At 42.0% G+C, this 12009-nt stretch overlaps 1 protein-coding gene across 3 annotated transcripts in view; it reads right to left on the bottom strand.

Moving 5' to 3' along the window:
* Positions 1–12009, bottom strand: part of LOC126198762 (transcription factor Sox-5-like) — a 1065309-nt gene that overhangs the window by 446811 nt on the left and 606489 nt on the right. The window contains exon 1 of one of the 3 annotated variants that reach the window (XM_049935320.1): positions 8546–8677. The exons of the other annotated variants lie outside the window; for them this stretch is intronic. Coding sequence (XP_049791277.1) covers positions 8546–8622 — 77 coding nt within the window. The 5' untranslated portion in view covers positions 8623–8677. Of the gene's footprint in view, positions 1–8545; positions 8678–12009 lie in introns of those variants that run through there. 3 annotated transcript variants of the gene reach the window in all.

The following is a 12009-nucleotide window of genomic DNA, read 5'->3' as shown; positions in this document are numbered from 1 at the left end:
GCGACGCTCGCAATTGTTCGCCAACGACGTTAATTGGCTGCGAGATTCTTTTCTCTAGTCTAATTCAGCTGCTTGTCAGGATGCAAGATAAATGGCTGTACCACACGGCACTTGCAAGAGATAGCTGTGTGTACACACGAGACAACTTCTCGTTTTGATAAGGCAGTGCGTGAGGCGCCTGAAATCGAACAAGTGTTACTACAGTGCTGCTTCACTTCTGTGAACGGATGCAATGCAAGCGTAATGAACCGTCGGTCACTAAACTCTTACGGATTTCACTAAATCATCACAACGCTTTCTACAATAATAATATATCTTTTTTTTACCGACGAAGTGGTCAGAATGCGTTTGCGGCACGCTGCTTTTTTAAGTGCCTGTATTCTGGTTTTATTCAGAATGTTCTTGCTAAATATGTCACCTACATTACATGACATAATAATACACTTCAAGTGTGTTTTATTAGAAGATTCCTTTTAAAAACACACGTGATCAAGCAAAATAACTTACATATTATAAGTTGTTTTTAATTTTTTCAAATATCAATTTATTAAATGTTTTCCTAAATATATCGTCAAACCATGCCATGATTGAAACCAGTGAACTATATTTAATTCTCTTAGAACGAATAACATTTACCATCTGGACTGTCATAAAATGTATTTAATCACTACGATCGCGATATCAGCGTATGATGCCGTTCAAATGGTTCAAATGGCTCTGAGCACTATGGGACTCAACTGCTGTGGTCATAAGTCCCCTATAACTTAGAACTACTTAAACCTAACTAACCTAAGGACATCACACACATCAATGCCCGAGGCAGGATTCGAACCTGCGACCGTAGCAGTCGCACAGTTCCGGACTGCGCGCCTAGAACCGCGAGACCACCGCGGCCGGCTATGATGCCGTTCTCAAGTGAAAGCTCGCTGTTAAATCCTCATGTCAACCGTGCTTACATATTCCATGAATATAATAAGAGAAGAGTTTTCACCATTTACATAGAAAAATGTACTATAGCAGTCGTGTGGGATAAATACATTTAACAACAGTCCAGTTAGGAAACGTTGCACTTTCTAATATATTACAGAACTGTGGACTCAAATAAACGGAAGAAAATATCTTTCATTCCATGTACATTATTACTGTGGCCGCCTGAATATGGCAAGATACTGCTAAAATGAAATGTCATATTTACTTGGAACAAAATTATATGACTGACGCAAGATGTGATACTGGTGCACGAAGTACCTTACACTACACACTTTATAAGTTGGCTTGCGGAGTATAGATGTAGATAGTGACGTACTGATGTAGTGAAATTCGGTACCTACAATCGCAGACTCACACAAGTTCCACTTGTAGCGTCGATACTAAGAAGTTAAACTCCTCAATTGCTCGCAGTTATTCTTTTATGTGGATGCGGAAAAAAAATTAAAAACAGCCCTCGACGACTAAACAAGGAAGGACGACAGCTGTGTAGCGTCATTTATCTTACAAAGCAGTACACACACAATAGATATCTGAGACTTAAGAAGAGAAGGAATCTTTTACTGTAAATCCGATGCAGAAAGCAGAGGCACCTGCAGTGCATGACTGTTTCGCGCTGGTAAGTAAATGATAATGGAACATTAGGAATGCAAATACAAAGAAATCCTAACAAAACCGAACGCTCATGTCAGCAGGGGACGGTAGTGGTAAGTTTTAATGACAAAATTAGATGAAATAGTAAACACAGTTAAAACGTTGAAAAACGATAATATTGTGTGTCTTATTACTTTCCTATTTCCTCATCAGAAATTTCACAATAATTTTGTAATATCACACTGCTCCCTTCTGCTGCGGGAGTTCCTTTGTCATTGTACTATTGTAATAATAAAGCTCTTGTTTTTCCAAGTAGGCCTAATTATTTTTGTTTTGGCCGCGAGTGATAAGTCACACACGTTGCTTACATGGCTCTCATGTTCTAATTGTTTCAAAGTACGTGTATGAAAGCAAAAACTAGATAGTGATTCATTATTTATATTGACTATATTTTTTAAGTAATCGAATTCAGCAGATGCGTGGCCTACGTTTAGGGTTGACGGATAGCGTAATGTGAAGTATTAAAAATGGAAACGCTGGAAATTGCCATGAAATACAGAGTATATTAATAATAATGAAAAAGATCGAAAACATGTTATTTGTATTTTGTAGAAATTTTTGCGTAAGATATGTAATACTTAGCTACAAGTGAACACAGTGCATCTCAAACGTGCATGGACAATTCTTTTTCTGCGCTACTTCAACTACTGAAGTTGCTTTCCAGCTAAAACACCCGAAGAACGACAACTGAGTACTACGTACCCACGCGCAGTTCTCATGTTTCAGAACTAGTGTTCTGCAAACCTTACCGTGACTGATTTTTGTGTTACGTATTTCGAGCTTCAACAGTGACAATGCAATATGAAGTGTGATAATACCATCGCGGGAAAAATAATGAGAAATTATTTTTCTGCAAAAAATTTATGCGAGTTTAGGTCTCGTTCTTCCACAGGTATCGAGTTTTAGATGCTAGTTCCAGCAAGAGTTTCCGCAGTGAAGTTCGCTTACAGTTTATTAAATTATAGAGCAAAAATTACAAGAGAAAACGAGAATGAGAGAAGAAGATGCAAACCCCAAGGAACAAAGTATTAGTGGAGAATGTCGTGGAAGGGCGATGTAGGCGGTGCTGGGTAGTGCGAAACGAAAGTACCTGAGCGATGGAGAGGCCGACGTCCCGGTCCAGGTGATGCTGCCGGCTCCTGGCTCCATGCCGTCGCGCCGCGAGACACTAGTGTGAGCCAAACACGCGCCCGGGAGACGCGATGCACAATCAACAATGGTGTCGTGATAGGCTATCGTGGCCCATTATCAGCCGCGTGCCGCGTTCGGGAATTTGGCGCGGATTCCAGCTCATCCCTGACAATCGCTATCAGCGCTGATAGTGCGCAGGGATTGTCGTGCCTAACCGGAAGATCAGCGAGCTTGCCCGGGGTCGCAGCCAAACCCACAAGCACCAATAACACTCGTCAGCACTTATTCTGAATCTGATACTAATTACCTGGTAGATACCTCAAATAAATCGCACGCAAACCGAGGCGTGTAGTTGTGGTTTTCTTCACATGTATAATACAAGCAGGACAGAAACAGTTACGATGTACTGCAGAAGTAAAAAAATCCTAAATATATATTTTTCTTATAGATTTTATAATTTTTCTGTATACCACCACAAAGCTTCAAAACTATTTATTATGCTGCAGTTTGTTTCCACAAAATGTCAGCATTTAGTACGCCTAGGCATTAGAATTTTAAATGATGCGTACCACATGTCCATTATTATAAAATACGTTATACATCTAGTCTGCGCTATGAAAGTGAATAGGCCTTGAGTACGGCACGGCATCATCTAGCCCAGAACTAGAGACGTGCCATATTGCAGGCCCACTTACTTTCACAGCACACTCCAAATATAAAACATATTTTAAAATAGTAGACTCGTGGTATAAATGATTTTAAACGCAGAAGTCTACCAGAAGGTGCCATATAATCGAACTTAGTTTGCACCATAATCAAGATTTTAGTAGCTCTGTGGTACTTTAAATAAAAAGTATTTTGCAATATCTGGGGAACACAATCTGAAGAGCAAATTACGTGTGACCACGCGAAGTGCACTCTTATAAATGCAGTCATTCTTAGTCCTGGATCACAGTTGTTGCAAATAGTCTACCTTCATTGCGAGTAAAACTGGTCGATTCGATTTTAATGTCTGTGAATGGTGGCAAAACACAAGTCTACTCGCTGACGATGATCCTAGAATTCGACCGATGCGGGTAACCACAAAGTGTTGAAAGCAACGATTCGATAAATATGAAGAGGCATTTTTGTGAAATCTACGACGTATAAACGCCGCCAATGTATTATGCGTTTTTATGAGCTCATTTTTGTAAAAAGCGAAACGATTGACATCCACGTGACAACCATCAGTTTTTACCTGTTTGCAAGAGCAAGAATAGTGCTTCGCGAACAAAAATTAACGATTCCTTTTTCTAGGTAAACAGTATTGTACAAAAGCTCCCAATGCCTCATTTAAAAATATTTTTACAAAACGTCGTGTCCGAGTGAACGCGCAAGGTTTCTAGACAGGTTTGTAATTGCAAAATAACATTTTTTGTTTTCGGAACAGTACAATTAACTGCTACTGCGACTCTATGTAACGAACTCTTAACGTTTAGTTCTAGTTAGCATTTGTATGTAATTAACAAGCATGCTGCACCAGCGAAAATACGTGAATATTTCGTAAGCAAAAGTAGTGTTGCCTACTTCTAGCCTCAGCAAAATGCACAGTTTGTCGCTGTAGTTGCTTCAGTGTCTATGGCTAGACAGGTTACGAGGTGAGTGATTAAGGAAAGGGAGATTGGGTTTGTTGTTGTTGTTTGTTTTTTTTTGGGGGGGGGGGAAGGAGACCAGACAGCGTGGTCATTGGTCTCATCGGATTAGGGAAGGACGGGGAAGGAAGTCGGCCGTGCCCTTTCAGAGGAACCATCCCGGCATTTGCCTGCAGTGATTTAGGGAAATCACGGAAAACCTAAATCAGGATGGCCGGACGCGGGATTGAACCGTCGTCCCCCCGAATGCGAGTCCAGTGTCTAACCACTGCGCCATCTCGCTCGTTAAAGGGAGATTTGGTGATAGTGTACCCATTTGCCAGTGAGGTGCTGCTCCTCACAGATTTCTGCATAAACTCCTTCAACGAACAGACGAATTTGTCGTGGATGTAGACCTCGCTCCATATAAAACATTCCAACCTTATTAGTATCGTTTTTATGTAGTGGCTGAAATGTAGTCTGCACGTAGAGAGGGAATTTACTTCATTAATTGGTACTCTCTATAGAGACCCTAAGTTTATATTTTGTATTTCACGACGTCCACATTTCTTTGATATTCACCGTCGCACGGACTCGAAATGATTGGTTTTTTCTGACACTGAAATTCTTCATAAACTCAGGACACGATAGAGGCCTCTTTGAAGCTTTTATTCTGCATTGCCACTCACCAACCATTTAAAGAATGTCTGAGACATAGTGCAGGAATCATTTAGGCGTAATGTTGCTTGGCATTTCGTATGTGATACACTACTTCCAAACATTGAAGCAACTACAGGAAGCATAGCAAACCATCTTCACGAATTATACACAAAAAAGGGATGATATTCCGGTATGGATGGACTTCTTTTATCACACTAAAATATTTGCCATGAAATAATATGACTCACTGACATCCTTCTGCCACATTTCAGCATAGGAAATTCAAAAGTGAAATTCTGACACTTCGCGAAATTGTCATAAGTTATTGTTAAGGAAACATTTCAGAAAGTAATTATATAATAATAATAATATAGTAGCACGATGTTTCTACAGTCCTGCTGAGTGTGGCACAAATGTCCAATGAAGTCTTCCACACAGTCAAAGCTTTCGTGGATAATGTATCACATTTTTCATTTTTTTTTATTTTACGCCTTTTATATCAGTCTGTTAGCGTCTTCAATGAGTGAGTCAGCCCTTCCATCAGATAATTCTTATTTAAATATTACTCCCTAAAGGAAGGGTCTTGAATTCAGATGTTATGTTGGGGAAGAAAGTAGATAAAGGTAGCAAAAGATTATTAGAAGGATAAAACACACATATTCTATTGTACAGTTGTAGCTTTTCGCTACTATTTGTTTGTAATTAGTACATACATTAAAATTATCCGCGTCGAGGAACGCGTTACTATGCATGTTTTACGCGTGAAGCGAGTCCCTCAGTTCGCCAGACCACGCCGCTGTGTTAAGCAGCCAGTGTTCGCACAACGCTGATACGCCTGCCGCGTATCATATCGCGCGTTTCTCATGGGTGCGAAAGGCAATATTTACTTTAGTTATCGCTGGACAAGCACTTCTGGTGCTTCCCGCTGCGACAGGTGCCGCGGTCAAGCGTACGCACGGTGAACCGTCAGATGCAACTGCTGAACGTGACGATCACGAAAGTGCCAACCTCGGGGAAAGAGGTCCCTAGCTCGCAAAGTTATCGACATGCGAAGTGTGGCTGTTGTCTGCGCGTAACAACGCCATCAGCTGTACAAGGGAATGGAGGTTGCAGTAACAACAGCCACTAATTTTCGTTGCAGCGTTGTGATAACGTGACACTAATGGTCGAAACGCCAAAACAATAAACGATTGTTTGCTCTGAAAAACTTCTAAATCACAGCTACATAAACATCAAGTTAGGCCTAACATTTCCTAGCGAGCACTACTCATGCAACAAGTGACATCTAATACTATTTTAGTAGTGTGCTTCTAAAAAGTCTGGGTTAAGATTGAGAAACTACTCTAGGTATATCTTCTGGGAAGAAATGTATTATTCGCAAGTACTTACACTAACGCTGCACTCACACGCCACTGCTTTAGTAACGCAAAACACAAGCTGCAATTCTGTTAGGTTTTGCTCTTTGCTCGGGTTATTCTGCAGGCTCGTTGTGAAGGAAAACAAAATACTTTGGAAGACGATCACAGGGAGGACAAGGAAAAATTAAATAGTATGTCCACTGACTTACTCCCGTGCGTGACATTTGGTGCACTTTTGTGTTGTTCAACACAATAAACTTTAAGGAAATAATGTGTTGCATCTTTCAACAGCAAGAAATGCGCATCAAAGATTGAGAATTAACAAAGTGTCCTATCTATTTGCAGGACCATATGACAATGTGAGAAAATCTCATAATTTTCAGTCCGTTTGTGGTTACATGCGCTGGTGCGTAACTGACAGTCATACCGTCTCATTCCCCTACATTTATAACCAATAAAGCAATATTTTAAGCCTTCAAAAAGTCACGCTTATCGTTCTCGTTTTCACGGCATTTAAAAATGTCCATAACGATTCAGTTCCCGTATTTTTCTTGCTTGTCGTAGTGTCAGATTCCAGCTATATGAAGCACTGTATTAGTTTATAACAGAACGTGTCTCACAAACGTCAGAATTTTAATGAAATTGAACCCAATAGCGAAATACTACTGTTTACGAAGTAACCGACTGTCAGTGTCACAATAGGAAATTCAAATGTTCGACGAAAACCAAGTTAAACGTCGTGACTGGGTGCTGATGCAGTTGCAGATACAAAAACACTCAGTAAAGTGCAATTGTATATGTATTGTTCATAGCGCTTTCCTCACGATTAGGTGCATCTTAAGGGCAAAATCTTGGATCTTTATACCATAGCAGAACTCTCAGAAATGGACCGTATTTAGATGTCCTACAGTCTTGTTCAATTTAGTGTTGAGCTCCGCAGCCGAAATGCCCTGACATCACCAGGTTAAACACACAACTCAAACGACACAAAACTACGGCACATGTGAGGGCATTGCTTTTCTGAGAGCTACACTTAGGAACTTTCAAAGATCGAAGTATGTCACCTGAAGATGTTTCTTATGGCGTAATGGCTAAGGGCGTGGAGCAGTAATATGGAAATGCAGAGTTCAAGTCTCTGTGCTTGCACTTTTTTACCCTCTGAAATGCAGTTCACAAAAGTTTGCAGGATATTGATACAGGCATATAAGATGGGGATATGTTGGAAATATGGGGCCAAGTCTTTTTAATGCTCCGAGGCGAAAAAAATTAAATTTTTGTGACTAGTAATGGAGTCTTTTGTTGATGGTTTAACGCACTACGTTTGATTTTGAATTGGTTGCTGATTCTTCTAGATTTGTCCTCAGTGTCTACTAAGTAAAAAAAATAATCCTATGTTTTGGATCGGAACGCCGCACCGATGCCAGTGAATGGCCCACAGAGGGCAACCGTTTTTAGTGGCATTAATTTTGTCACACGAAGAGAAAATAAAACTGGAGCGAAAATACTCTAGGGGAGTATATGGATCGCGTTGTAAACAGAAAATGCAGAATTAAAAATCTTCATGCTGGCATTTTGTTGTCTTCTATCACGCACGTCATAGTTTGCAGTGTATAGGTGCACGTGTAGGAGACGACACTACATTCGTAACGCGCCGTGACAGGTATCCTATCAATTTTAATGACTCACTGTGGAATCTTCGTGATCTCTTACTAGCTCAAAATAATATTCGAAAAGTACGGACGAAGTCTTCACAAGTTTGCTTGTTGTAATGTTTGCACATGCTTGTAGCATTCTCTTCAGTTAATATCACAGTAGCAGCGTGCGCTTCACGCAAAATACCGATGCAAGTTAATGGCTCATAGAAGGCAACCCGTTTAGTGGCATTAATTCCGTCACACGAAGCGAAAATAAAAATAGGGCGAAAACACTAGAGTGTGCGAGTCTCGTAGCTGGCAAAAAAAAGAGGGGAAAAAGGCTAGGAGTGGAAGGCGGTGCGGTGACGGCGGGGGCAAGCACGACGACCTTGAAGCGAAGCGCAGCTGGTAGCAGGAGTGCATGCAGCGCACCGCGGCAACGGCTGGGGCACTCACCGGCGAGACGGGCGGCGCGCTCTTACACCGTTCTAAGAAAGACTATGGTAAGCACCTAAAGGTCGCCCCCGGCTGCAGGCTGGCGGCGGCGCCGGCGGACGCTGAGATCACGGCCGCCGCGGCGCTGGACATGCTGCCGCAGGGAACAATGCACCGCAACAATGGGCCGGCGTCAGCTGTTGGCGCGGCTCTGTCTGCCACACAACTAGCGGCAGGTCGCCACGCTCGGCGCGGGGCCGGCCGCCCGCTCCCCCTGGGGGCGTGGCCTGCGGCAGGTAGGCGGAGTGGGGGGAGCCCGTGCCGACCAATGGTGCGCGGCCGGCCGCCCCGAGCCCGCCGACCACCTGTGCGCGCGCGCGGCTCGAAAGCGTGGCGCTGGCGCTCGTCGCTGGCAGCTCATTCTTCTGCGCGCCGTGCAGCAGACGACGTGCGCAGGCCACGCGTCTGCTGCGGGGTCGCGCGCATCGCTCTCTAGTGTTCGCGCGACTCTCGCGCCACACCCTCCAGAATAGAAACGAAGAAAAGCACAAAGCGAATGACAGTGTCAAATCTACGCTTCTGCCAAAAGAGGAGAAAGCTGTTTCTCAATTCGAGGCCATTAAATGTAGGACTATGGAAGGGGTGGGGGTGGGGATGCGGGAGCAGAAGGGGCTACGTGGTCCCTTCCTCTGGAAAGAGCAAGTGTAACGAGAAGCATTTTTGTGCTGAAAGTAATATAAGTTATTGTCCCCTTCCCCCAACTTTTTCAAAGAATACTGATGAAAACCAAATACCATTAAGGAGATGTTTGCACGGTAAACACTGTCCGTCCAAAAACTTCCGAGACTGATTTTATTCCTGGCGCACAAGCGACGTCAGCGTAGTAATTACGGTGGCAGTTTGAACTAACATCAGTAAACAACTTGTCAGTCAGTTGTGAGCAGGCAGCAGCAAATAGTGGACGTGTTACAATAGTGTGACGTTTGTGTCACAAATAGCAATGGAGCAACGAACTGAACATACGTTAAACAAGTGTTCAAGGCGTTCTCCAGCATGTTTTGAAGAAGAAAAGAAAAGTGTGTGGAAAGTTTGTCCCGCACACCTTCACTCCCGAACTTAAACGAAGCATGGGCGCCTGCCACGACTTGATACAAATGAAAAACGCGGGCAGCTGTTTTCTGAAATTAATCGTTTGTGAAGTATCTTCTGATACGCAACAAGTTAGTGTGTAGTTAAATTTAGAAAAAGTCGTAGCTGACCTGTATCTATGTCGTATATATTAGTGCGAAGACTGAATACTTGTAGATTTTATCTTAGTGGCATAGTCCTGTCTTCTAGCTGCACGTAACGACGGAGGCTGACGTCGGGGTCCAGCCGCAATAATCGATTCCGACAGAATTACTTTTCAACATTAACACATTCCTGGTATATTTTACGAAAAGCCTCGAGGCCAACATTAACTAAACAAGTGTTATAGCACTGTAGTGTGCTTTTCAACAGCTTTCTAACGCTGTTAAAAAAAATATATATATCGTTCCGTTAAAAACAGTCATATATGCTTCATTCTCTTGATTGATATAAGAATTATGAGTAGAGGAGTTTCGGGTATTATGGAATAGTCGGACAGCATGGAATCCCGACGTTTCACCTGTCAGGTGCTGATGCCTCGTGCAAATATCGCACACTAATTTTGAGAACTCCGATGATAATCTGTAGTGAATTTTGACCGCTTGCCGACATTGCTTTCTTTGATGTTCAAGAAAGTTTGTATTTCAATTTTGTGAAATTGCTGCAGGTATATTTTCATAGATTTGTGCCGACTAGCCGGCCGCTGGTGGCCGAGCGGTTCTGGCGCTACAGTCTGGAACCGCGCGACCGCTACGGTCGCAGGTTCGAATCCTGCCTCGGGCATGGATGTGTGTGTTATCCTTAGGTTAGTTAGGTTTAAGTAGTTCTAAGTTCTAGGGGACTTATGACCTCAGCAGTTGAGTCCCATAGTGCTCAGAGCCATTTGAGCCATTTGTGCCGACTATTAGAATGCGTTTTAGACATTTAGATTGGCGTAAGTATAACACAAATTCAAAGAATATTACTTTTTATGAATGGCTATTTTTTAGGAATCGACTTTTTCTTTAGCGGCAGAAAGGATATGTTTCCATGTTGGTGTGTCACATTATATGAAGGATCTAAGAGTTCTGATGCCGCTGTTCCTTGTTATTGTAAGTGTTCTTATGCACTCGCTCCTTCTTCATCGAAATCTTTGGTTCCACCCTTTGAGACGTCATCATACCTAAAATGTAGCGTGAAACAGAAGTCCAAAAACTGGAACACCATCTATACTGACCTAGTCTCCAAAAAGAAATCAGTTGGAGATCAAACCAAGAGCTAAGCATCAGTCCAAAGGCAAGGAAATTCCTAAAGGCGAAAATCTAAAACACGAGAGACCAGAAACCTCTCCGAAAAAGAAGATAGAGGAAGTGTTCAGGAAATTACAGTTTACTTTGAAAAATGGTTCACGTATCTATGGCGAAAATTTCCGTTGTGACGCGTCGTCTGAAGCGGACTATGTACCATCTGTACCAGAAAATAATAACTCTGAGTATCTCTTCTGCAACGTAAAATTTTCCTGAGATAAACAACGAATTATATGGGTGCTGCAATGCTTGGCATTCTCTCTTGGGCCCACCTCGATTGTGCTGCCACAGACAAAGAAAATTATGTTTATGATTTCTGCAGGTAAAAGAAGCTAAGGTGCTCACTACACTGCAAAACTGTGTTAGGTTTTCTGTAATGTGTTTTCTAAGTCTCATTATCGGCATATCTTTATTTCCGATAAATGCAGTTTATCTATTTTCCAACCTCTATTCCATATTTTTAACTATTTCACATTATCCTCCATTTGACACTTTTCAAACTTATTTCTTTTTAATAAGAAGAAATTATGAAAATTATGTTCTCCAAAATAACCGAACAAGATAAATTACAGTCTCTGTTCGTTTTGGTTTTGAGCGTTTCAATCATTGCTGAAGTAAATTATGCTGACAAATATAAATGGTTTCCCATAACCCCGAATTCTCCTCTATTAAACACACAACGAAAAGTGTGGTCTTTCTGCATAGTATTATTTTCTACAAACCTTGTTTCGATATAATCAACAGTTCACAAAATAAAATGGGTGTTACGTGTATCTTACACGGATCACCTGTGTCGTATTAACTCTCATTCTTAACAATCGGTTTAAAAAGTTAAGATAAGATTTTCAGTAAATGATAGTGTACAAAGTACGAATGTTTTTTATATTTAGTCAATACTCATAGCTCTTCGTATCTACCGGACCGAAAGAGGTGGCGCAGTGGTTAGCACACTGGACTAGGGCGACGCTTTAACCCCGATTCCTGCCATACTGATTTAGGTTTTCCGTGATTTCCCTAGATCGCTTCAGGCAAATTCCGGGATAGTTCCTTGAAAAGGGTACGGTCGATTTCCTTCCCCACCCTTCCCTACTCCGAGTTTGTGCTCCGTCTCCACTGACCTCGTTGT

This window comes from Schistocerca nitens, chromosome 8 (assembly GCF_023898315.1).
Source record: "Schistocerca nitens isolate TAMUIC-IGC-003100 chromosome 8, iqSchNite1.1, whole genome shotgun sequence".
NCBI lineage: Eukaryota > Metazoa > Arthropoda > Insecta > Orthoptera > Acrididae > Schistocerca > Schistocerca nitens.
Note: the sequence above shows the minus strand (reverse complement) of the source record. Positions and strands in the feature narration are given on the sequence as shown.